Source organism: Drosophila rhopaloa, unplaced genomic scaffold (assembly GCF_018152115.1).
Source record: "Drosophila rhopaloa isolate 14029-0021.01 unplaced genomic scaffold, ASM1815211v1 contig_3, whole genome shotgun sequence".
In the NCBI taxonomy this organism is placed as follows: Eukaryota; Metazoa; Arthropoda; class Insecta; order Diptera; family Drosophilidae; genus Drosophila; species Drosophila rhopaloa.
This window is the reverse complement of record NW_025335123.1, coordinates 6,086,584-6,111,257: the sequence shown is the minus strand read 5'-3', so window position 1 is coordinate 6,111,257 and position 24,674 is coordinate 6,086,584. Positions and strand designations below refer to the sequence as shown.

At 44.7% G+C, this 24,674-nt stretch overlaps 3 protein-coding genes across 5 annotated transcripts; 2 read left to right on the top strand and 1 right to left on the bottom strand.

Moving 5' to 3' along the window:
• Positions 1-220: 220 nt before the first annotated feature.
• On the bottom strand, positions 221-14,727 carry LOC108042968 (protein vav). Of its 3 annotated transcripts, XM_017121490.2 has the most exons (11): positions 14,096-14,727; positions 13,825-14,006; positions 11,988-12,062; positions 10,641-11,264; positions 5,206-5,314; positions 4,938-5,105; positions 4,040-4,869; positions 3,603-3,980; positions 3,380-3,532; positions 2,615-2,786; positions 221-2,556 (listed from the first exon to the last, which is right to left on the bottom strand). In XM_017121490.2, the coding sequence occupies exons 1-11, from the start codon at positions 14,336-14,338 to the stop codon at positions 2,497-2,499; spliced, it is 2,994 nt and encodes a 997-aa protein (XP_016976979.1). In that variant the 5' UTR covers positions 14,339-14,727; the 3' UTR covers positions 221-2,496. The 3 variants fall into 3 exon arrangements, with proteins under 3 accessions (XP_016976979.1, XP_016976977.1, XP_016976978.1); XM_017121488.2 differs by lacking the exon at positions 5,206-5,314 and having other exon boundaries at positions 10,643-11,264; XM_017121489.2 differs by lacking the exon at positions 10,641-11,264.
• Positions 5,813-8,644, top strand: LOC108042969. Its single transcript, XM_017121491.1, has 4 exons — positions 5,813-6,023; positions 6,111-6,204; positions 7,024-7,776; positions 8,136-8,644. The coding sequence occupies exons 1-4, from the start codon at positions 5,984-5,986 to the stop codon at positions 8,389-8,391; spliced, it is 1,143 nt and encodes a 380-aa protein (XP_016976980.1). The 5' UTR covers positions 5,813-5,983; the 3' UTR covers positions 8,392-8,644.
• Positions 14,728-15,201: 474 nt separating the features above from the next.
• On the top strand, positions 15,202-24,662 carry LOC108042972 (rapamycin-insensitive companion of mTOR). The gene is made up of 12 exons (XM_044460990.1): positions 15,202-15,449; positions 17,004-17,214; positions 17,284-17,829; positions 18,294-18,447; positions 18,515-19,366; positions 19,505-19,681; positions 19,745-19,953; positions 20,150-20,941; positions 21,013-21,137; positions 21,255-22,188; positions 22,262-22,991; positions 23,051-24,662. Exons 1-12 carry the CDS (start codon positions 15,386-15,388, stop codon positions 24,080-24,082), a joined length of 5,826 nt encoding a protein of 1,941 aa, XP_044316925.1. The 5' UTR covers positions 15,202-15,385; the 3' UTR covers positions 24,083-24,662.
• The last annotated feature ends 12 nt before the right edge of the window (positions 24,663-24,674 follow it).

The window sequence follows — 24,674 nt, the reverse complement described above, 5'->3', positions numbered from 1 at the left end:
AAAAACAACAAACAGAATACATAATCCTGAAAGGTTACATTTCAGAATAGATAACAAATGCCTTGAAAAATTGAAATGTAACAAATATTTGAAGTCAACAGAGGAACGTCCCGAATATGGAGTACTCTAACAGTACTAATTAATCAAATTTGCTATCAGGTTGAACAAAATTAAATGAAATATTAACTTAAATAAGCAAATATCTTCAGAAAAGGAACAATAATTTTGCATATGGATAACATTTGCTTATAATGCAACGCAGAAAAAAATGTTGCATTTTTTAAAATGGAATTCATATTTTGAATTTGCTAATGAATTGAAAAGTTATGACAAAAAACACGTAAATGTTAAATTTAAAAAGCCAATGAATACAAAAATTATGAAATAGAATACTAAATATCGATCATGTATATCAGGACAAATTGTTATGTGGAGAGCGATTGGTCTGTGAAATATATTTTCAGATTAAAAACTTAAGAATTGTGTAATCAAAATATGATAAACAATACATACAAAATAAAATACCTAATACAATTCACATTAAAATCGATCCAAGTGATACACCGAAGAACATATTTTTGTCCATCACTATGGAGTTTTTTATAAGTGATAAATAAGACTCGTTGAATTGATTTCAATTGAACAACAAAACTTTCGTTTATTAGCGCGTCACGGGGTTTTCAGCGATTTCCCAATCGTTTTATTTAAATATAAAACCACGAACAAGTTTTTTACATTGGCATAGAACTGGATTTGACAATTTGCAATTAAACATACGCAAAGACCGTAGGTCCGAACAACATTGACTTAACTATCATTTTTGAGGAAAGAGATTTTCAAAACGCCGTTTGGAAAAGGACAGCAAGAGAGCAGTTGAAAATAGACAGCGAGTAGGTTGGTAAATGCAGCTTTCGGAATTGCTAACGTTTCGGTGCGACATTCAGTTAAGATCACATCGCATTTAATATGAAACCATACTCAAATACACTTGAATAGCACATAAAGTGTCTGAAACCTATAGTCTATTTGATCGTTGTTCTTAATTCGTTTTCTATTGTTGCGGCTGTGCTTTGTGCGTAAAAAAGAACATTGAATATTTATTGTGATCTGAATTGCATTTGCCTGTGCTTGAGTGAATAGAGAAAAATCATTAATATAGTAAGCAGTTTTCTGATCAATTTATCTTATTTGCTCAATCATCTTTCTCACACAGACTTACTCCCATTTGCACTTTCACGGGGTTCTCTTTTGATTAATTTTAGTGATAATATAATTGAATTTCAACAATTATTTATAGCTTTTTTCTCTTTAAAGAAATGTTGAATACCATTTAGGTTAAGACAATTCGGTACTTAATTAATAATAAACCGATTTGGTTGGTGATGCATTTCGATTGACTCGACATTTTAATTGCCCTACTTATTATAAAACCGTTTACAAATAAGCAATAATATAATGCAATGAACCTTGGAGTCTGAATTTAAATGAACGTGATAAGTGAAGATGGGAGCATGACTGATTGTTGCGGAATAAACAGAATATATTTGCTTTTAAAACTTCGGTGAGTTTTCTAACTACACAATTTCGAATCATCAGATCGTCACGGTGAACATTAGTATTCTTTCGGTTGTTAATTGTTGGCTATATAAATAGGTACATTATAGTTAATAATAGATATCTATAAATTGGCTGGCTTAAAATGTTGATCATCTTGTAAATATGACGGTTATCGTTATTACTAAAGCTTTTACTTCCATATCGTCGTTTCATCATCGTAGTATTCTTATTTTCTGTTCGAACATTTTGTGGCTGCGTTGCTTTCGTTATGTTAACATTTGCGTTTCAACTAGGGTTAAATATCTAGCAGTACAATAATATGAATATAAATTTTTAAAGCTTCATTTTGTATGGAAATGCCGCGCAGGGCATTTTTATATATATATATTATCCCTTCCATTCGCACAAAATCTCACTCGACGTGGAACGATTTAATTTGATAAACAAAAAAAAAGAAATTGGGAAGACAAACACTCACAAATAAAACTTAGAAAACTAAACTTTCTTATAAATGTAAACATATACATATATATTTGCAATATATAATTGAAAACAATTGAAACAGTAAAAGTAAACATTTTCAAGCGAACATTGGTGGATGATTTTGTTTTGTTTCGATTTCGATTTTGTAATTTTCCAGTGATTGGCACAAATGTTTCGAGCAGACGCAAAATGTGATAAAATGTAAAACAAAAAGTGCTTAAACACAAATAAAAACAATTTGTATATTTAAATATATTTAACTAGGGATACGATCTAGCTGCAATTGTTGTTGCTGTGGCTGCCGTGGATGCTAGCTGCCATGCCCTCCTCGAGGAGGGCTCCTTGAGTGGCGCCTCCAGTTGCAGTGACAGGTCCTCCAGCTCCTGGTGATTCAGAAATGGCTGCCGTTGTGGGCGTGATGGCCTTGGGTGCAAAGTAAACCTCGTAGTTGTAATATCAAAGCTCTTCGCTGGCCACTTTCTGCTCCTGCACGTACTCCTTGGGGAAGTAGCCCACCTGAAAAGGCAACTATTGATTAGGCTATCTCTCTTCAAAAGGGTAGTCCTTGGCCTACCGTGTCGCCGATCTTGCCACGCCACCAGCCCTTGCTGTCGCCGTCCTTGCCAATGACCAGCACCTGGCAGTCGGTGCGCAGCTGCAGCTGGTTGCTCCCAGCCTTCGGCTCGTAGTCGTACAGAGCGGTCGCGATCACCTCCTTGAAGGGCCACTGAAGCGACTGGTTGAGCCTGGAAAAGGATTCATCAAATTATGTGCTTTCTATATACATCCCTTTCTTCTAGCCTCAATGCACTAGAACGTGTCGGCCCTTAGTAAAGAAGATCTGTCTCATGTCTAGAATAAAATACGTTTTTGATCTAAAAAGACTGCCAGACTATCGGACATAATCACTATCATTACTTTATGAAAAGAAAATAGTTTTCTTCATAAACTTGTATAGATTTGGATGGACTTTAATCATGAAGTTTTCTTTTAACTATTTAGTATAACTTTATTCTTTGTAATGTTATATAAAATATTTTAAAAAATATTTCTAAAGAGATAAAGTTAATACAGATTTATGTTGGTTTTGGTATCGACCTATTAAACGTGGTTACTATCATTTTATAAACATAGTTTTCAATTATTCAATAAAGAATAATTTGTGCATAATTTTGTAAAAATTAATAAAATGCACAAATATTTTATATCTGCAAACTTAGCATAAAACTGAGTACATTTTGAAGTACAAGGTGGAAAACTTCGCTTGGTATAATTCGTAGACATAATTTTTCAAAAATATATATAAATATATATATATATTATAACGCATTTAGCTCACCCCGCAAAGTTCTCCCCCAGATCGTTGCGTTCGTAGTAGGAAACCAGTTCGACGATGGTCTTGAAATGCCTTCGCGAGGACAGGCAGTAGAGCATGGAGTCGCCGGAGTTCTCCTGGTTGATTTTCATATGCTTGATCACATGATCATCGGTCCTAGAGACAGAAAAGTAAGAGATGATGCAGGTGGAATAGCTAGCCAGAGTGAACCAAAGTCACTACTCACTTCAGGCTAAGAGCATACATCGTCTCGTGGGCCGTTGATGGACCCTGGGGACGAACGCGCAGCAGATAGGTGCCGATGCGTCGGTTCTCCAGCCGATGGGCCGCCGTCTCCCGATCCAGGTTGCCGGCGAACCAGTTGAACTCGGACAGCTGACGATCGCAGACGGGTGGCGGCACGCTCACCGGATTCTGCTTGCAACGCCCCGTCGACGAGATGCAGCCCTTGTGCACGCTGATCTGGCACACCTTGCACCGGTAGCCCTGGTGGATGCGGCCTTTGAGGAACTTGGAGCAGTGCCGGCACGTGGTCGGGGCGTCGAAGGTGTATATCTCCATTTTGTGGTCCGTACTGCGGCAGCCTGGCGGCTCGAGGCTTTCCCTGTGGATAGCCGTTTTACATAAGTTTCATATTTTAATATTTAGAAACCATATACTAACATGGCCTCGGTGAGGGCCTTGCGCCACTTGTCCCGCTCGTGCTCCGACTTGAGGTACAGGGTGAAGGCTGTCTTGCCCGACTTGCGGGCCAGCAGTAACTGGTACTTGAAGCGCGTGTCCCGGCCGAGGGTGCGCCGCGAATGGCTCTGCTCCACGCGATAGTCGGCCAGGTTGTGCGAGTCGCGGTAGGTGTACTGCATGTCGCCCGTCTTGATGTGCATCGCCTTCACCATGATGAGGATCTTGTCGAAGACGAAGGCGTAGCGGAGCTTGGTCTTCTGGTCCTCGTGCGCCTTGATGTGCAGCTCGCCGTCCAGGAGCAGGCGCCCGTACTGCAGCAGGTCGCTGCCGTTGCCGTTCTGCAGCAGATTCAGGTCGAAGATGCTGTCCTTGACCTTCTGGATGATGACCAAATGGTCGGAGTCGCGCTTCACCTCGTTGATGTACTGCGACACATCGATCATGGCCTCCTTGGCCCGCTCCAGCGAGCGGTAGTCTTCGTGCAGCGGCGACGTCTCCTTCACCAGCTTGTCCAGCAGCAGGTGATACTTGAGGATGCGCTGCATCGGCACCGACAGTATGTCGCGCAGCTGCAGCTTGCCCACGTTGTAGTCGCGCTCGCACTTCTGCACCAGCTGGTCGATGATCTGGTTCTTCTTGCACACGTCCGCCAAATAGTCTATAGCCCCCAGCAGGCACGAGCAGTACTCGCCGTAGATGAGGAACGGTTCGCGGAAGTCGAGGAACACCTGGGCCATCTTCTGTTTGGAATTGGGCGTCAGCGACTCCCTCAGCTTGTCCAGGAACTTGGTGTGGATGTCGGCCAGCTCCTGCAAATATCACACACCAAATTATCAATTAAATTGAAAGTAAAAATAAAACATCACGGTGGACTCACTCTGATGCGCGGGAATATTTGACGCAGCTCGTCCTGATTGAGGTGCCGCTCCAGGGGACCCATAAACTTTGCCTTCAGTGCGGTCAGCACGTCCAGGTAGTTGGACTCCGTGTCGATCAGCTCCCGGATGACGTAGTCGCGCTGCTCAAAGCTCGTCGTCGAGGCGGTCTAGGGGGAAAGAGGGAGAGATCCAGGGATTAGGGCGGTCGGGAACCAAGCGGCTGGGCCACCAAAGTGTCTCATGCACGGACAGGCGTCGCAATTCTACCTGGCTTCTACTCGTCCTTTGCAGGGCGCACAGATCTTGGTACACCTCCTCTTCTTTTGTGTTGGTGTGGTCGTAACCGGTTCCATTGCATGCAATATTGTCGGTGGTACTGAACGAAAAGGAAATAAATGCCAAAGGAAAACATAATAAATCATAATAAACGTGTCCAAGTCACGGGGGTACTATAAAAACCTATTAAATAATATAAAACTATTTTAAAAGTATAAAAGGGCATCCAATCAGAGATTTTCCTTGAAGGATTTTTTAAAATAACTTACTAAATCGGTAAAGATTACATTACTGATGAAATTATACCATCTATTTGTTTTTCTACATGGCTAATATTCGAATATTTTGTATCTTAAAATACCATTAGTGTTTATAAAAATAAAGTCAAATTAGAAAAGGTTGCCTGACAAAAATAAGCCACATGTATTTCTTACTTTTTTATTCACACACAAAATAAAAAAATAAGTATTAATTTTATATTTAACGTGCAAATTTAAAACAGACATTCAAATTCGATAGAACAACAGCCGTTGTCCCGATTGCCGCCACTGTTAACTAACAGTGCTGTTAAGAGGTCGATAGTGTTTGACCAGGTGGCAGCCCTGTCAGTGCAACCAGGGCTGCATCACCAGCCAGAACATCTGTGGCAGAACAATAAAAAAAAGTTGTGTGTTTTCGGGATTTCATTTTTATTGGCCACCAAAGCGGATTTTTGGACCCCAGCCTCGCTCCGCATTGGACACAAACGGAGGAGCGCCAGCCGGGAGTTATGGACCACCACACGTACGCCAAAAGTGGATCCAAAAAGTGTAGGCAACAACAACACGTGTTCTGATTCGACGACTTTGTAAATGCACAAATCCGCTTCTATTTCTGTATTTTGCATTGTTTTTTAGGGTCCGCGGAGGAGAAACGCGAATTGGTGGTGCAGAGAATCGCGGCGGATGAGCTGTTCTCCCGGTATTCCCCCAAACACGCGGAACCATGGAAGTGAGTTTCTTGGTTATCTACGAAGAGAATTTGGGAATCGGGGAATTCCGGAGGTAGATTCAGAATCCCCCGATAAGACTGGCCATCGAGGTCACCAATTGAGTTTCAGACACAACAACTGGAAACCTATTTCTGAACCTTAGGCTCTAAGTCACCATATATTGCAGATATTGCGTTCAAAAATGAAAACTAAGGAGCCTTTGGTTTGGAATCAAGTCAAATTTCTCTAAAAGACAAGCCATTTGGGGTCACCAGAACTTGATAGAACCAAAAACACTTCACAAAGTGCCTTCTTTTTCTTTTGACAATCTATTTCAATAGTTATTAAATAGAATCCTTTGCTCTTAAGCAATATAAACATAAATGTGCAATATTTAGACATCAGCATTTCATTTAAATATTCAACATACCTCCAAGATGAAAACATTAAACCCCTTTGTTTGTCTTATTTCGAAAAAAATGACAAAGTTAAATTGAACTAAAAACAGATCAACATAATATAGGCGGTCCTTTTGGCAACTATTAAAATAGTTGTTAAACACTTTGCTCTTTGGCATTAAACTAGTTTTCTTGTTTTCAGCTAAAGTTAAGGTTACCAATCAAACGAAATTTAGGTACAAACTCCTCACGATAAATTCTTGAGTAATACTGAATACTAATCAAAAGCTTTAAATTATTTCTCAGCATAAAATTGTGATTCTCAAAAGCGTAGTTTTAAATTTTGGCTAATGATTTTTAGGTGACTTCCAAATAAAATACATTACAAATAAGTCGATTCAATAAACCAATCAGTAATTGCCCACCTCTCATAACCCACAGGAAATTCAAGGATATGGCCAAGATCGGCGACTTCAGCGAGATTGCTCTGCGCAAGCAATGGTTCTCCATGGTGCAGCGCTACCGCATCCACAAGGCCAACGCACTAGGCGTCCCGCTGAACAAGCAGACCATCGAGGAGCTGAACAAGGAGTGGGAGTTCTTCGGCCTGATCCACGCCTACATGAACCAGAAGACCGCCGACCTGCACTCGTATGCGCTCAAGGAGCCGAATGTGGAGCCGCCCAACAACAATCTGGCCATCGCCAGCGTCTATTCCTGCGACGAGGCGCAACTTTCGCCCCTGATGCTGGGCGTGCTCAACGACCACAACTTTGGCGAGCGCTCGCCGCCCAATGAGGGCGATACCGACGACATGGACGACTCCGCGCTGCCCTGCCATCGGAGCAACAGCAGCACCCAGGCCAACATCGCCCACGGCAACAACGATGAGCTGGACAGGCTGCTGGCCGAGGCCACAATGCGCAAGGATGCCGGCGGGGGTTGCGAGGATGCGAGCGAGGACGTCTGCATGACCACCTGCCACGAGATGGAGTGCGGCCCGGTGATGATCGGCGGCGAGGTCTCCCTCTCCAACAGTCGCTACAACGACTTTGACGAGACCTCCACGTCGACGACGCTCCCGACGCCGGTTGTGAAGACCGAGAAACTGGAGCAGCAGAGCGAGCCGGTGGCCAAAACGCCGAGGAAGCGCCTCCAGCGGAAGGTGCTCAGCGAGAAGGACAAGTATTACAGGTGAGTGATTCGGCAAACTGAGTGTAAAGGTAGTGGCATTGGCAAGCGGTGCGTTTGAAATCGCTTTAAATGTGCATTAAAAACTTCCTAATCAAATCTGTTGCCTAAAAACCAAAGTGCAACAGGTAAAAATATATACTTCGAAAGAAAAATATACTTCCAAATGCTATAGAAATTTAAATTAATATTCAATATACTTGAAAAAAGAAGTAAATATTTCAAAAGTATACAAATTCTAGCTATCTTTAAGCACTCGTTTTATTTCCCCCAAAGGACTTAAATGCCTATAGTTGATCCAGTCACTCTTGCAAACTATTAAAATCGAGAATCCAATTAACTAATGAATATCCCCCTTGCAGGCACCGCCGTCGCTACGAGCAGCGAATGGAGAAGCGTCTGATGGGCCTGTGCATGGTGGTGGGCCAACTGCTGAAGCAATTTGCGCCCGACCTGGATGTCCAGCCACTCCTGGCCCTGGGCAGCGACATGGCCCTCAACTCGCCGGCACCGAGTAGCAGTGACGAGGACGAGGAGGAGCTAGATGAAGAGCAGGAGGAGCAGGGAGTCGACACGGATGCGGATGCCGATGCGGATGGCATGTCACTAAGAATCTAAGCGGGCATTCGAAGCAGAGACACTACCCACATGATGCTCCTCCAGTCAACTGATTGAGCTAGTTCCTATCTGTTTCTCCACAATGGAATCGTATCGTGTGGGCGTTCAAATCCCATCTCAATTGTATTTCTTAAACAGCGGTTAACGATAGACACGTTAAGTGATAACGAAAACTGAATACATTAATTAAATGAAAGTTGTAAACACTAGATAAGCAGACAGCAAACCAAATACAATACGTATGGAAATGTAACAAGACTTCAAGAATTAATGGGTCTAAAGGGCAGGGAAAGCAAGCCCATCTGTATAAAAGAAGAACTCTTGTAAAAGAAGAACTATTTCAATTACTTAAATTCGCTTCAGCCAACATACATATTTTGCATCATGGCAATACTTCGGATTTGAAAGATATATTTTGTTTAGATGTTAGACGTAAGCCAAAAGCTAGATAGAATGTCTTTAAAGAATATGCAAATTAAAATATACAAATAACAATAAAATAAGGACGCATTGGGGGAATAGAAAATGTCGAATAAACCTTGATAACATAAAAGGATAATCACGTCGTTAATCGCGGTAAAATGTCATTAGCCAGAGCAGAACGATTGCCATCGGACAGACGAGGTAGTTGTTAATGGGATCTGGCTTTCAATCGGCCGTGTTCCGTGCGTCGCCCTTATCGCCACACATCCCCGTTTGACAGGCAGAAGCTCTCTGTTATGGATCGATACGGGTCTGGGTTTCCCTATCTGCTATGCCATGGTGCTCCGCTGACTGTACCGAACCACTTTCGCAATATGCTCCCAGCGCGGCAATACAATGGTTACTTAAATAGTGGCCCGAGTAGTTGGCAAGCACTTCCGGTGGCTATCTTTGGCACGGCCTTCGATCGGTGTCAAGTGGGGGTCGATAACCCACCGCTCGCTGCATTCCCATTCCCATTCCCGTTCCCGTTTTGGATCATCGGCCAGAGGCAGAATGGGAACGCCAGCCGAAGAGCGGGAAGAAAGTGGCGCTCGAAGCGATATGGTATATATATATGCTGCTATAAGGTCTCTAATCTCGGGGATGCGGGGCTCGTTGGCGGGTTGGTGCGAATCCGGGTGGGTTAGTGATTGTTTAAGCGGGTGACGGGGTTGGCGGGGCAGTAAGTAAGCTAAAGCGCAAGCAAGACAAGCTGTGGTTGTGACTGTGGCTGTGGGCTTTGGTGCAGGGCAGTTTCTTACGGCTACGTGGAATCTAAGGGATCAAGCATTCGACGGATGGAGGGGCGGCAGGAAGAAGGAGAGCGGGGCGAAGTGTGGGGAAAGGAGATAAAAGGCTGTTACACAAGACGATACACTGGGGTGGGTTCACTTTTTGCGCAAAATCGTAGGAGCAGAAGGTAATCTGTAAGCTTTGCCACGCTAACCGGCTCTAAAAACTCATCTGGTAAAATCTTTGATTATTCAGTTTTAAATTAAGACAACAAATATGATTTCGAGAAATATTTTAATATTTAAAGCGGATAATATTGGAGAATTTAAGGGCTTAAAATGGAAGGATTGCTTACACAAAAACAGTTGGTCAATTTAAAAAAAGAAAAGAAACCCAGCTTCGGTAAGCCGAATTTATTAATCCCTTAAAGTTACAAAAAAAATGTGATGGCCATTTTCCATATTTTTTTCTAATTATATAGTTGTAGGTTTAGGGAGAAAAAGCTAGTTCCGGTTCTAAATTCTATATTACCTATATAAAATAGTAGTCCAATTTTTGTTTTTAATCATACAAAAAGTTAGTCCTCAAGTTTTATATGTTCATGTTTAATTTGATTGATTTTCCTATTCATTAGAGACTAGTTTGAATAGAAACGCACATGAGGCTAAATCGATTAATCTTATGATCCTGATCAGGAATATATGTACATGTTAGGAAAGGTCTCCTTCAGTGCATTGTAAAATTTTAACAATTTAATAAGAACCATTGCCTATAATCGCTTACAGATTACATTTTGTTCCTAGGATTTTAACTATATCACCAACAAGACAAAAATCTTCAAAGAAACTGACAATTTGCATACAGAATGTTAAAATTTTAATAAAAAAGGGTTCAAAATCTTTGGGAAAACTGATTTTGAAAAAAGGGGTTTATGTTTTTTGTATGGAACTTCCGTTGCTTTGGGTATGACTTGTTGGGATTCTCGCTAGCGATTCAAGGTCGATCGATCCCACCCCGCTGGACACAAAGACAGTTAATATGATGGACAGCACACCTCGGGTTTGGCCTTCGCCTGGAAGGTGACGTAGCAGAGGTCCTCGTAGACCTTATCGTCGTCCTCGCTGTAGATGTAGGCGTACTCGTGCTCCGTGGACGCCATCGAGGATCGATAGTTGTAGACGGCGGCGGCCGCCTTCTGCAGTCGCTGGCTCTCGCTGACGAAGAGCGACGAGGAGGAGGACGTGGACACTAGACGGCCCATTGGCGGCCCCGGCGTAGAGGAAGTAACGTCGGCCGCTGCTTCGTTGGCCAAGGCCGCTTCACATTGACGGGCAAAGGATTCCGGGGTGGGCGTGACCGCATTGGAGGCGGAATCCGTTGTGGAGGAAACCACGTCCAGGGTGAGATCAAAGGAGAGGGCCCGCGAATCGCTGCTCTGGCCGCCCAGCAGTGGCGTCTCCACACTCGCATCATCCAAATCATTATCGATGGTCGAGTCGCACATGTTGGAGAGCGAGTCCTCGATGTAGTCATCGATGTCCTCGGTGCCGTTCTCGATGGTTATGTCGCTATTCTCGTCCAGCGAGCCGCTCTGCGAGGTTCTATCGTAATACTCCGCCGACGAGGAGGCGGAAGCGGAGACGTCAATGCTGCTCGTCTTCCGCATGCTCAGATCGCTGGGGGATTCCCCCGATTGCGACCCACATAACATCACCACCAGGAAAGCAACACCCATTCACAATTGCATTCACACACACACACACACGTTCCGATTCATTCACCCAGGGTGTTAGATAGAGATAGAGATAGAGACAGAGAAAGAGAGAGAGAGAGTGTGTTAGATAAAGCTGGACAATGGGATATATGCTTGCGTCTGCGTCTGCTCGATATCACAGAAAATAATGAATGAGGGATATATGTACATATATCTGAGATAATTATTCAGTGATTTCGAATCACTTCAACTCAATCTAAAAGTACCACACATAGGGTTTTTCGCATACAAACCACTTTCTGGAATATATTATATCTTTGCGGAGTTTAAGACTTTTTTGTATCTGTTGTTATATAATAGTTACTTTCGGCAAGAATTGCATTTCGAATTTAAGATTTTATCACGACTTGGATACTTTTCCAAGTGCCAGAAGGAAAACAATGATCGATAAGCAGCCAGACAAGGGCTTATTCATATGTAGACTTGGAACCGGGAAGTATGTGGGCGCATAATGAGATCGGTTCGGGTCGCATTGGTTTTTGCATTAGGGGCGGGGTGACAGGGGTTTGCCATGCTGGCGCAGGAAATGCAGGCACATCGCCTGTCATCCAGTAGCAGCGGATAAAGCGGGGTAACACGGGACAGTAAATAGGGACACGGATCCCGCCCAGAATTGACTACTCACGTGGAATGCAGGTCCTTGTAGATGGCTTCGTCCGAATGGGAACGCTCACTGGGCGATAGCTGCAGGTTGAAACCACTGAAAAGAGTTTAGAATTAATAAGTTAATAATAAGAATTCATACAAAATAAAACGCATTTTGAAAAATAAATAAACTTTAAAGGTAAATGTATTTTTGCCTATAAATACTAACATATTTTAATTGTTTTGCTTTATAGAAATTTTAGTCCCTTAAAATGATATTTAATTAAAGATGCCTAACTACTTTTCCAAAAATATATATGTATATATTTATTAGTAGTAATTTACTTTCACCGATTTGTCTCGATTCCTACAAATTAAAATTCCTATTTCTTCGGAAATAAATAATGAAGAATGGAATACGTTCTATTTTTACTATTCATTATTTGATTAATTATTTATATTTCCGTTTCCAGAAATGTAGCTTATTTATAAAGCTTGTACGTCTCGAAACAATGCCATGCATTTCGGTAAAAATTCCGATTTAGGTCATTGAAACCAAAATGCAGTTGTAAACATGGCCGAATGATTAATTTGATGTGTTATTTTTGAAAAATCGCATTTGCTACGCACTGAAGAATTTTAATATTACGTGCTGGTATTTTAAAAATGCACCTGAGTCAATATTATTTAGTTGAATTCCTTTCTATTAATAACAGCTTAGGCACTTTTGTTAATGCATAAAAACTTTGAGTTTGGCATTATATATTTTAAATTACTCTTAATACCACCGCATAATTGTCCTTTTCCCATTTCAAGGTTTAAAGTCAATATGAGGACGGTTTAATAATATTTTGAAATGAAAATAGCAATCAAAATAAGCGTACTAATAAGAGATTTGTAAAAAAGATTCCATATATATATATAACTGATCCAAAAACAAATCGCAAAAAAAAGGCTAGGAAGTGAATACCTCAGGGTCGGAAATGTCTCCTTTACTGCGTTGCAAACTTTTGACTGAAATTATAAAACCCTCTGCAAAATAGATCATCGATCTTACTTAAGACGACTTCCAAATTTAGAATATTACCTTTTTTTACAAGTAATGTGATAAACAGGGTGGATTTAATATCTTGGTATGGAAATGTTTTTCACATTATGTTTCGGTCCATCACCTTGGAGCAAATCGATGAAGGATCAATATGTCTGCGCTGATATCTTGTTTTGGGGTTTCCACCAGAATAATAATAATAAATAACAGAAATAAAAGGGCACCAATGGTTTGGGACCAATAAGCTAAGTATTCATTAAAAACTTTAGAGAAATTAAAAACCATAATTATCTTTGTGCTATTGTGCAAAATTCATACAATAATAACTCCAAGTGTAAAGTTGTTATTACAACCAAGGGTCTACAACAAATTGTTATTCTAATATGTTATAATTAATAAATTTGCGCAATAAATATTATGTTTAATGTTAAGTCAATTTTTAAAATATTATGTTTAATGTCAAGTCTCTTTTTTATATAATTATGCTATTTGTTTGCCGCAACTGCATATCTGCATATTTGTATACGTTATACAGATTATACAAATTGTTATCTCATAATGTTTTAGGTTCAGCTTAATTCTCAATTTTGTTTCAGATTTCTTAGTATTTTAGTTATTATTTTGCTTTGCTTAACCTGAGGTTCATCCAAATACCGATAGTAGAATTTGATAAAGTCTAAATTATAACAATCCCAGGCCTTTGTGATTTAATCTGACTCTAATCAAACATTCCTCTCTGACCCCCAGGTTGTTTTGGATTTGTATCTGAATGAATGGGCTGGACTGGGCCGACTTATTTGTCCACGGTTTTGGACACTGGTCTACTCACACAAGATCCGGATGCATCTGCTGCACCTTGCGGCACTGTGACAGCTTGGAGAGTGTGATGAGGACGCGGTGGAAGTTGGTCAGGTCGTACAGCATAGTTGGCTCGAAGAGATCGCCGTCGCGGATCCCGAAATTGTTGTGGCACACGTCCAGGAACAGCTTGATGTTCTTGCTGCACAGGAACTGCAATGGTTGTGGTAATCCTTTAGCTTTAGATGCTCACTACGACACTATGCGGGACATCCTCTCGATTCGCTTCTTTCGTCTATTACCTGTGCCATTTGCGGCTTGCGATTGAAATCCCGCGGATCCATGCTGCTCGGATCCAAATGGATGACCAGATTGCACAGGAGGACTCCATCGCGCAGTGTCATGGCCAGGATGCGGATCTCCGAGTCCGCCTGGGCGGCCTTGTGGTCGGGTGGGATGACCTTGCACCTGGTCAGCCAGGCGACGCACTCCCTCCACAAATCGCCGTTCACACCTGCCACGCCCCCAAAACTGTTGCTGGCCATGGCAAAGAGGGAGGGAGGGGAGGGATTTGGGCGGGTCAGGCGGCCTAACTGGAAACTCGGTGAGGTTGGGGGTGGGGCGGGAATACGGCACGGGAGGCGGGGCGACTCTCGTTGCGTTAATGAAAACAATTGAGGCTCATCAGTTGGCCGTTGCGAGATACACAGAAAACAACAAAAACAACTGGAAGCGACCAATTCGAACAGCGGGTGAATCGCGTACGTCAGCGCTTTTTTTACCCCGTTTTTAGACCGATTTTCACAAACACTGCACTCGGCTGGGAAAGAAGTGCTGCGAGTTTGGTTTTAAAATAAATTCTTTTATTGCAAAATATTGGGTTTATCGAAGAGGAAGAGGACTCGACTTCCGATATCAGTCGATGCCACCGGTGTGACCGCTTGCGGCTTGTTAAAATATACTGTCGTGATCGAAAAAATACTAAGATTAGGCATCAGCGCTGCATAATCAGATGTTTTCCCGTTGTATTTAGCTAGATTTTTGAAGGGATTGTTTGCACACAGCGGGAATTTTAAATTCTGGCTATCTGCTATATGATTTCGCAGTTGGGCTTAATTAAGTCATTTGCAAAAAAACAAATGGACAAAGAGAACAGTCTAGAAAATTTAAATCACAATAAAAACAACGTTATATATTCGTATGCATGTGTCTCTTTTGTTAGGACTTATTGAAGTGACCACTTTAATATGAATAACTATAAAAATATAAGTCAATATCGATGTTATTAATGAAATAGAGAAGACTGGAAATATATTTAATAAAAAACTCGAAAATATTACTATTTTTCGCATTTGTTTTGGTTGATATTTATTGAAGCGGACCTCTTTGGCTTAGTTGGTATTTTCCCCTGCCCTTCGGACGGTCACACTGAAGCGGCGAGCAGCCCAATAAAAAAAATGTAAATTGTGCAGCAAGTGAAATTGAAAAGCAATATATTTAATTGTGATCCGCGTGTGCTGACATTAAGAAAATCGGCGGGCGCCGATTGCCGCCCCCGCCCCAAACATCCCCGCAAAACGCTTAACCCCGCGATGGCCTCCCTACATTCCAGTTGGCGTTTAGGCAAGCGGAGCAAATTTCAACCACGCATTAAAGGTAATGTAACGAATTTGTTAATTGACATCAACATGAAATCGGGATGTTGTCGCAACCACCGCTGGCGTTTTCCCTTCCTTTCCCGTTGTTATTTTGGCGATTTCCGGGGGAAAACAGCAGCTGTTGCTGTTGTGGATCCCATACCGTTACCTTTACTCTGGAAACCCCCTACCCGTTCCCCTTTCTTATGGACTTATTCAATAATTGGTTGCATTGTGATTGTTGACATTGATGTCAAATGCACGGCAACAACAACCAAACACGCTGGCAGCAGAGCTGTTAAGTCGACTGCGCATAACGGTACCGATGTATACCGATTTACTTAACCGATGTATATCGTCAGCATGGCATATTCTGATCAGCATTATTTCCCCTGCGCCAGCGGATCCTATATTTACTTTTTATTTATGTACATATTTTTATTTTTATTTTGGGTTGTTGCTACTGTTGTTGGTGTTGTTGCCATTTGACCAAATTCTTCGGCTACATGTTGGCCGACTATTAATAGACGGTCGCCAGCATAAAGAGAGCCCCCAAAAAACGATGACGCAGCACCAACAACAACAACATAAACATCCACAAAACATTAACAATAACAATAACAGCAAGAAGACATTAAATGCTCGATTTCTTCCATTCATCATGTCCTTCAGTCTTTCGCTCTCTCCGCCTTTCCCTCTCTCGCGCTCTTACTCTTTTCACCCAAATCCATCATACAAGTACAGTTAGCTGTAACGACGACAACAACAACAACAACAACAAAACTGTTATGACGCCGTTGTTGTCATTTCACGTGCACAGCCTGCTTCGACGTCGGCAGAGGCACAGGCAGCGACGGCGGCAGAGCTGATTAGTTTCGCCCGTGGATCAATTTCACTTTGATCGCTTTCTATTGCAAGTGGCTACTTTCATGCATGTGCGCATCTACAGACTGCAGATCATTAAGCTGATCAGGATATACATATGTACATATCTATGAAGTAACGATCTCATTCCATACTTCATTCCCGAGTTTCTGTTTATAATTTGTAATTTTTATGTTCAGCCGTATTCATTGTAATTTGACTGTCCTGTCGAATGTACGGTCATCTTGTATGTATTTCGTAAAATATATTTTTTAAAATTTATTCAAGATTTTCTTTGAAAAGTGATCCTTTTATCGTAAATTTTTAAATACAAATTTCTTTAAAAACTTCCAATATTTTCGAAATGGTATTGTATTTGAATAGACTTCAAAAGAATTTGGTGCTTGTTTTAGGCCCGTTAAACCCATGTTACCCCTTTATGAATTTGATTTGGAAGATCTAGAATTTAAATGCTTAAGAAACCAGTCATGATTTCTGTTTTAAAATTATAAAGAGCTTTATTTTATCGTTAATAAACAATCTTATTTATCATTAATGTTTTTCGCTGGCCAAACACTCTTATTTTGAAAAAGATGGAAGTTATTCATATTTGGGCGACTAGAATTAAGATCGAAAAGCGCAAAACTTAGAATTAAGCTCAGAAATGTACATATGTCTAAACTCTTTACATTATCTACTGTCATTACAGTTTCGCAGGATCCGGAGGACTTTTACCGCCTGGATCCCACGCGATCGGCCGCCGAAAATGCCTTCGACATATACTCGATGCTCTGCGTGGAGGAGACGCGAGACACGAAGCGCCTGTTCCTGCTCAACGCGCTGGCCTCGCTCTGTTTGGGGGCCCGAAAGGGCTCCCACCACAGCAACATACGCTTCAGCACCGAGGAGCTGCTCTACTGGTAAGGCTTCTTAAGGTGACTGGGGTCTCATGTGCCACTGCTAATGTCCTCCATTTACTACCGTTGCAGCCTGAGTGCCTCACTGGTGCACACCTTTACCCAAGTGCGAGCGGCGGCGCTGAGAACGATCCGCTATGCCCTGAGCACGCCTAAGGACATCAAGGCGTTCAATGCACTACAGCTGCAGCACCTGCTATGCCGCTCCATCGACCTAATGCTAAAGAACGACGATGAGCGCGTCCAGGCACTGAAGCTGGTGCGCAAGATGCTGGCCATCGCGCCGGAGGACATCAGTCCGGTGGTGGTGCGGTGCCTTGTCTCGCTGGCCGACAGCGGGATCGAGGAGAACGACAACCTGCTGCGCGCCTGCCTGGCCACCCTGGCGGAGTTCGCCGTCCTCAATCCGGCGCTGCTTATCGTCTGCGGCGGCGTGACCTCCATCACACGCAACGTGTTGGAGTGCCACAATCCCCGAATAGCTGAGAGCCTCTGCGGCGTGCTCCTGTACCTCCTTGAATGGCCGCAGACGAGGAATATCTGCGGAGTGCGGCTGGATTGCCTGGCGGCTCCGTACTGCGACTTCACCTACAGGCTCGGCATTATGGATAAAAACAAGTAAGTGCCCCGCATAAACTACCCGAAACATTCCTTCAAACGACATTTCTTTAACCAAACATTCCTTTGAACGACATTTCTTTAACCAAATTTGTTAAAAATAAATATTACAAAAATATCATTAAAATAAAAAACCTGCTGACAGCTAAACAAACACCATGCATATGCAAACTGCAAAAGAACACACATTTACGGAATGTTCGCAAAGGCTAAATCAGATTTATAGGCCAAACGTCTTCGGATCGATTTCACTCATTGATTGGCCGAAAGTAAAGGTGTAATCAATAGTAATGTCCGACTGAAAACATTTGGCTGCGTTAACCAGCATTACAAAGAAAATACTAAATAAATCATTAAAATGTTTATTAATTACATTTTATGTCCCAGAAAGTCCTACAGTTCTGTACTATCACCAACAGTACTATTAGCAACACCCCTCTCACAGAATTGCAATTCTCTTCCAGAGATGCGCGTGAACTTCGCTACACTAGCTGCCGGCTGGCACTACTATCCGTGCTGCGCAGCTGGACGGGCACCCTCGAATTCTGTGATCCTAGCAAAGCCTCAGGCCTGAAAGCAATAGTCGACGCTCTTTATTTAAACCAGATCGAAGTCAGAGTAAGTACATCCCTATTTCTAAACGTAAATGTGAAAATCCTAACTTTATAAAAATTAATTTCAATAGAAAGCAATACTGGACTTGCTGTATGAGCTGCTCTCGCTGCCTCAGCCCACGTGGACGGACGACTATGCGGTGGCGTTGCAGGCCGTGGACCCGTCGGACTTCCAGGCCTCCTGGCTGCTGAGCAATGGCTTCGTGTCCGCCGAGGGGCGCTCCATTCTGCCAACGCTAGCGGCAAGGGCGCCGAGCGTGGTGGAGCAACATCTGGCGCTGATGCTCTATTGTTTCCTGGAAACTGGACTGCTCAATGCGCTCGTTGAGGTGGCGGTGGGCAGCGACCAGTTCGTCTCGGTGCAGGCCACGGTGCTGATTGGCAAGATTCTGCAGCTGATGCACACGCACCTACCGCCGGACATCTGCAGCACGAGTTCGGCCCTGCCCACGCTGGTGGGTCATGCCACCCAGGGAAACCAGCAGGCCAATGCGGCGGTGGCCGCCTTACAAAACTACCAGAAGATGCTGCGCCAGCGGCCGGCATCGTGCAGCCTCTTCCTAGACAGCATTATCCAGGGCGGTGCCCTCATCCAGACGCGTCTGTTTCGTCGGCACCTAAACGTGCAAGAGCAGGCGGGTCCTGTGCTCCAGCTGCAAGACACGGCAGAGGCCGCTGCCGCTGCCGCTGCGTTGCCGCCTGGCCTGTTTCGGGCCACGCTCGATCGCTCCCGACTGGACTCTGTCTCTTCCAGCGACGAGTCCAACTCGCAAGTTTCGGGCTCGTCGAGGTCTAGTTTTCGACTGAAGCGAAAGCTCTTCCCGCAAGCCTTCTTTGACAATCGGCTGCTCACAGACTCTCGAGTGCTGACCCAAGCGGATGCGCATCTCTGGGACTGGGATGTTATCACCACAATACTTAAGGTATGCCCAAATAAATTAAGCGTTTACAGAGCTGTAAACTTTCATGGAAAGTTGAACAGGATTTGAAGTTAACAGGATTTTTTCGTTTAAAAAAAGGAATTTAATTTAATTTATATTCTTGACCTTATCTCTTTCCAGTCGAATTTAATCCGCAAGCTGGACTACACTCTGGGAAAGTTCCTGAGGCGCCTCGTTGACTTTTACAAGCCGCGCAACAATCGGTTCTCGCATCAGGATTTGGTACCAGGGCAGAGCCTGCCAACCTATGTCAGCGCCGGCCTGGATTTGATCGATGTTCTCTTGGGCAGCAGCGAGGTGTGTAGAGTCGTTGCTATGTTGTTATTCCCTACAAATATTTTATTTTGGTTCACCTTGCAGTTGGATTGTATGCGCTACATAACCGACTATTTTTCCGACATCAGTCAGCAGTTGGCGGCCGTCACCACATCGAGTCGTGCCCACGACTGTCTATTCAGTCCGCAGCACATGAACAACACGATGTGTCAGCAGTATTTCCTCTATATCGGACGCATGTGCCGAACAACTAAGGGCATCGAAGTACTCAAAAACACCACCGTATTTGAGTAGTAAGTATTACTTATCACTGAATAAATGATTTACAAATGTATGTATAGAGTACAAATGTAGAGTATAGTCAGTAGAGATGTAATCAAAAATGTATATTCATTTATTTATATTTAAATAAGTGAAAGCAATTTGTGTACCTAAGTGAACATGTTATTCTAGTAAGAGCTGAGCTAATCTAAGTTCCCCTACTTTCAGCTTAATTAACTTGGTAAGATTGACGGACCATGTCTGCTATGTTAAGCTGATTGTGTCCGGATTAAACTACAGCTACGAGAAGGCACCTCGCCAGGTGCTGGAAAAGGCGCTGACGTCGGCGAAGACCCGCAGCGGACGCCTGTATGCCACCCAGTTCATGGCTGTGCTGCTGCGTGCCCGATTGCCCCACTTCGAGGAATGGGGCATTCCGTTGATCATAAACCAGACGCGAGATGCCGATCGCAGCGTGGTGCTGGCCGCAATGGAGGTGCTGGAGGAGGCCTGTCACGACAAGTACTACCTGGAGGAAATTATCAGCCGGTGGCCCAATCTCACGCAGCGCGGTGATGCAGGACGACTGCTGATGGCCCACTATTACTCACTGCCCCGCGGGCTGAACAGTACGATGTCGCGGATTGAGGAGGAGATCCGGTACTGGCGGAACGGTTACAACAAGCGCTACGTGCTCCTTGTTGAGGCCGACACCCATTCCAGCCTGACGCTGCACATCCGCAACGAGGATGGTTACTACTCGCGGCGCAACTGCAACCAGCGACCCCAGACTGTGCCGCCGAACATTGCCCCCCATCTCTACGGACAGATGGCCCAGACTGTCAAGGGAATGACGGCGCTGAGGAAGCACGGAGACCTGCCGCAGTTGATAGAGCTCCTCACACGCGCCAAGTGCACGGACGATTCAGAGTGCCTAGAACTCAAGGCGTCCATCTGGGCCCTGGCCCACGCCTCAACCCACGCCAATGGAATTGAATACTTTGTGGAACTGAATGCCAGGTGAGTGACTGATTTATATATATTATGATTCATATTTAATTTTGTTTTAATAAATTATTAATTATTTTTAGACTTTATGAGAAGCTAATTGTGCTGGTGACCAAGTGTGAAGTTTATTCGGTGCGAGCCACCTGTTTTAGTGCCTTAGGACTTATTGCCGGCACCCAAGCAGGAGCCAATATTCTTTTTAAACTGAGTAAATAGTTCCAAACAATAATACTGAATTCACTGCGTTTATATCATTAAAGTGAAATATTATTAAAATATGTATACTTGAAAGTGTGCCTAAATTTAAACATCCATATCTTAACAGACTGGCTAAGCGTGCGACATGACAGGAACACCATGTGGCCAGTGCATCAGCCGGAGGATTGGATGTCCAGCCAGTATACACCAGTGCGGCATTATTACGAGGACGTGCCGGCGGACAATCTAACGATGCTGGAGGATCAGATCGATGGGTTCTACTACACAGGCTCCTACTATTGGAACCTACTCCCCGACCAGACGGAGTCGGGTGGCGCAGGAGGTGTGGCCGTATCGGGGACCGCCGGGGGCATTCATCCCATAGTGCAGGACCCGAACACAACGACGACGACCACGGACAGCGTTCGCACAACAACGGACGACTTGCATCCCAGAATGCTGACCAGCGTTATTGCCGCGAAATCAAAGACCTTGCCGGAGGGCAGTAATCTACGCCAGGGCAAGCACCAGCGCTCGCTTTCAGAATCGAAGACCACGGACGTCATCAGCTTGCTCGGTGGTGGAGCCACCACGATGCCGGGCGGGGGTTTGTATCCCATGCCGTACCAGCACCGCATACGGTACAACTCCTGCACGGATTCGAACACTTCCGGCGTCAGCAGTTGCGAGTCGGTGACTGGACGCACTGCTGCCGCGGCTGCCGCAGCAGCGGCCAACATGAGCGAGTTCCAGCAATTCCCGTTAAGCCCCATTCCGAGCATGTCCAATCTGCTAGAGAGCGACGAGCATTTCCGGCGACACCAGTTGGCCACCAGCCTGCTCCCCTCCACCCTCAGCCCGATGGCGATGAAGGGCTACGCCCAGCTGCGCTCCCTGCGTGCCCACAGTCGACCCGTCTTTTCTGAGTCGTCGGCTGAGTTCTATGCCGAGACACTCGACACTCCCGAGGTGCAGATGCGCCGGCCCGACTGGTCCCAATCAAATCGACGGCTTAAGGTGCGCAGCCTGGACCGCCAGCCCAAGCTGAGTGAGGTGTATAGGTGAGTTACTCAAGAACGTGAATAAGAAACTATGTTGTACATCGATTTAAATGCGTACTTACCATCTTTGCAGACGCCTTTCCGCGGACGAGTTGAATGTGCTGCTCCCCACGCTAAACGCGCCCAAGTTCCTGCCCCAGAACGATATGCAGGGGCCGTGCTACGCGGGCATCTGCCTGCCCAAGAACGTTCTAGACCTGTTTCCCACGCGAAACCTCAGTCGAACGTACGTGTCGCGCGACATCCAGGACCAAGATCTGATGGGCATCAATCTGCTGAGCAGCACAGGGCGGCAGCAGTTCCTCAACGACTCGCTGACCAACGAGGGCGGCGACGAGTCCTCGGTAATATCCTCGCTTTCGGACGTCTCGTCCGCAAGTCGGCGCCAGCCACGACAGTGGCAGCAGGGCACCAAGCACGCGCGGAGCCAGTGTCTCCATTGCGCCCGCAACCCAAGACAGCAGCGCAACGACAACTGCGGTAGCCAGAATAACGGTGGTGGCACATCCCTCGCGCCCTGCGAGCTGTACAGCAGTGCAGCGGCCGCTCTAGTGGCGGCCGGCATACAGGCCGGACCTGTTCTGGCCAAGAAGAGCGCCTCCTCTGCCCCGGGAGCCTCGTCAGCCCTGGGTGCGGACATTAGCTTCCATTCGCCGGAGAGCATGCTGAGTGAGGACAGCCTGCCGGACAGGCTAACGGCCTCTATCCTGTACAATGTACAGCGCCTGGCCAATCCCGTCAGTGCCAAGCAGTCGAAAATGGCCCTCCTGGAGCTTAAGCAAAAGCACCCGCACGCCTTTCAGGTAAGAGTAATTTAAATACAAAAAAAAGGGACAAATTTATGAATTCCTTTTTTTTTTAGGACATTTGCCTTTACTCGGAGTCCTGCAAGACTCTGGGCAGAAGCAGCTATCGGATGTTAGCCCGCCGCTTCCTACAGGAGCTCTTCCTGGACCTCAATTTCGACTCGTTCTACGTGGAGCCGCAGCTATTAATCGGAGCGCGAAAGTTTCCCGCTGAGGAGAAAGCAGAGGCCACACCACCCACTACAATTCAGGCCATGCCGTTCAAGGCGATGATACTCAAGCCCAAGCCGGCGGCGCAATTGGCCAGCGTGTACGAGACCAGTTGGGAGAACCTGATTATGGACCAATCGCCAAGAATCACCAAGTCGTCGCCCGCCGCTCAGCCGGCCAATGCTCAGGTGAAAGTAAAGCCCCGGAATCAGCTGCACATCGACGACACGGAAAGTTCGTTGTCCAGTTCCGACGGCGAGGACGATCCCGGCGAGGATGTGTGCGACGGTAGTGGGGCGGGAACTCAGGCCAGCTCGGTGACCACTGCCCACACAGCCCTGCCCACCGGGAACAGTAATCGTAGTAGCATCTGCACAATAAGCCAGCAGCCACCAAGTGTTGGCGTAGGTGTGGCCACTGCAACCTCCGCTGGAGGGGCGAGTGCATCAGATGAAGCCTGTGCAAGTCTAAGAAACGAAAACCGGCAGTACACCCGCGGACGTTTCTACACGCTGGAACTGGACTTGAGCTGTACCAAGAACAAGTTTCCCATCAAGGATCGCAGTCAGGCAACGCCGCCGCCAGTAGCCAAGAGCTCGCCCACACAGGCTGTGCCGCTCCTCCAGCGTCAGGTGAGCGCGGGCGCGCAGGCAGTGTCGCCCACCGGCGGTGGCAATGAATCTTCGACGGCACTGCACTATTCCACGGTGACGAAGAGCTTGGCGGCATCGATGGCCAAGCCGGTGGGCAGTCTTTACTGCGAGAAGCGTTTGCAGAGCTCGAAATCAGAAGCAATTCTGGATGATGCGGCGTTAGCGAGACGAGCATCGAACTGGCACCAGATCCTAGGCACACTTGGCGAGGATCAACTGAAGTAGTCCAACGATGATGCACTGCCTACACTCATCTCCACATCTCATTTACCGCCCGCCCGCCTTCCTAAACCGAAACCAATCGGATGATTGTAATATATCAAATCAAAGATCATGTAGCTATCTAGGTTTAGGCACACCTTACTATAGGAATTAAGTTATTTTCGCCTAGTTCGTTATGACTAATGTTATTACCATAATTACTTTTACGATCACCATTTATGCATAGTTATTTTTAATGAAATTCATAACCTTAAGAAGAAAACCAACAAACAAAAAAAAATCCCAAAAAATAATATATAATTTTCTAATATAATATCTACCAACATATTGTATAAAAGCAAATACGAAAGCAAATTGGATGAATACCTTAAAGCAACAAGTAACAACCACAAACCACCGCAATTTATTTAATCAATTGTACTTAAAACGAAAAAAACAGTGGCAGACGAAAATAAGACCACAAGGTCCTTAAATCAAAAAAGTATCATAACGTTGAAAACAAAGCAAGAAAAGCGAATAACGTGAATCGTTCACAACCAATTTAAAAACCAAAATAAAATCAATAAATTTACACAAAACTGAACCTCTTTGACTT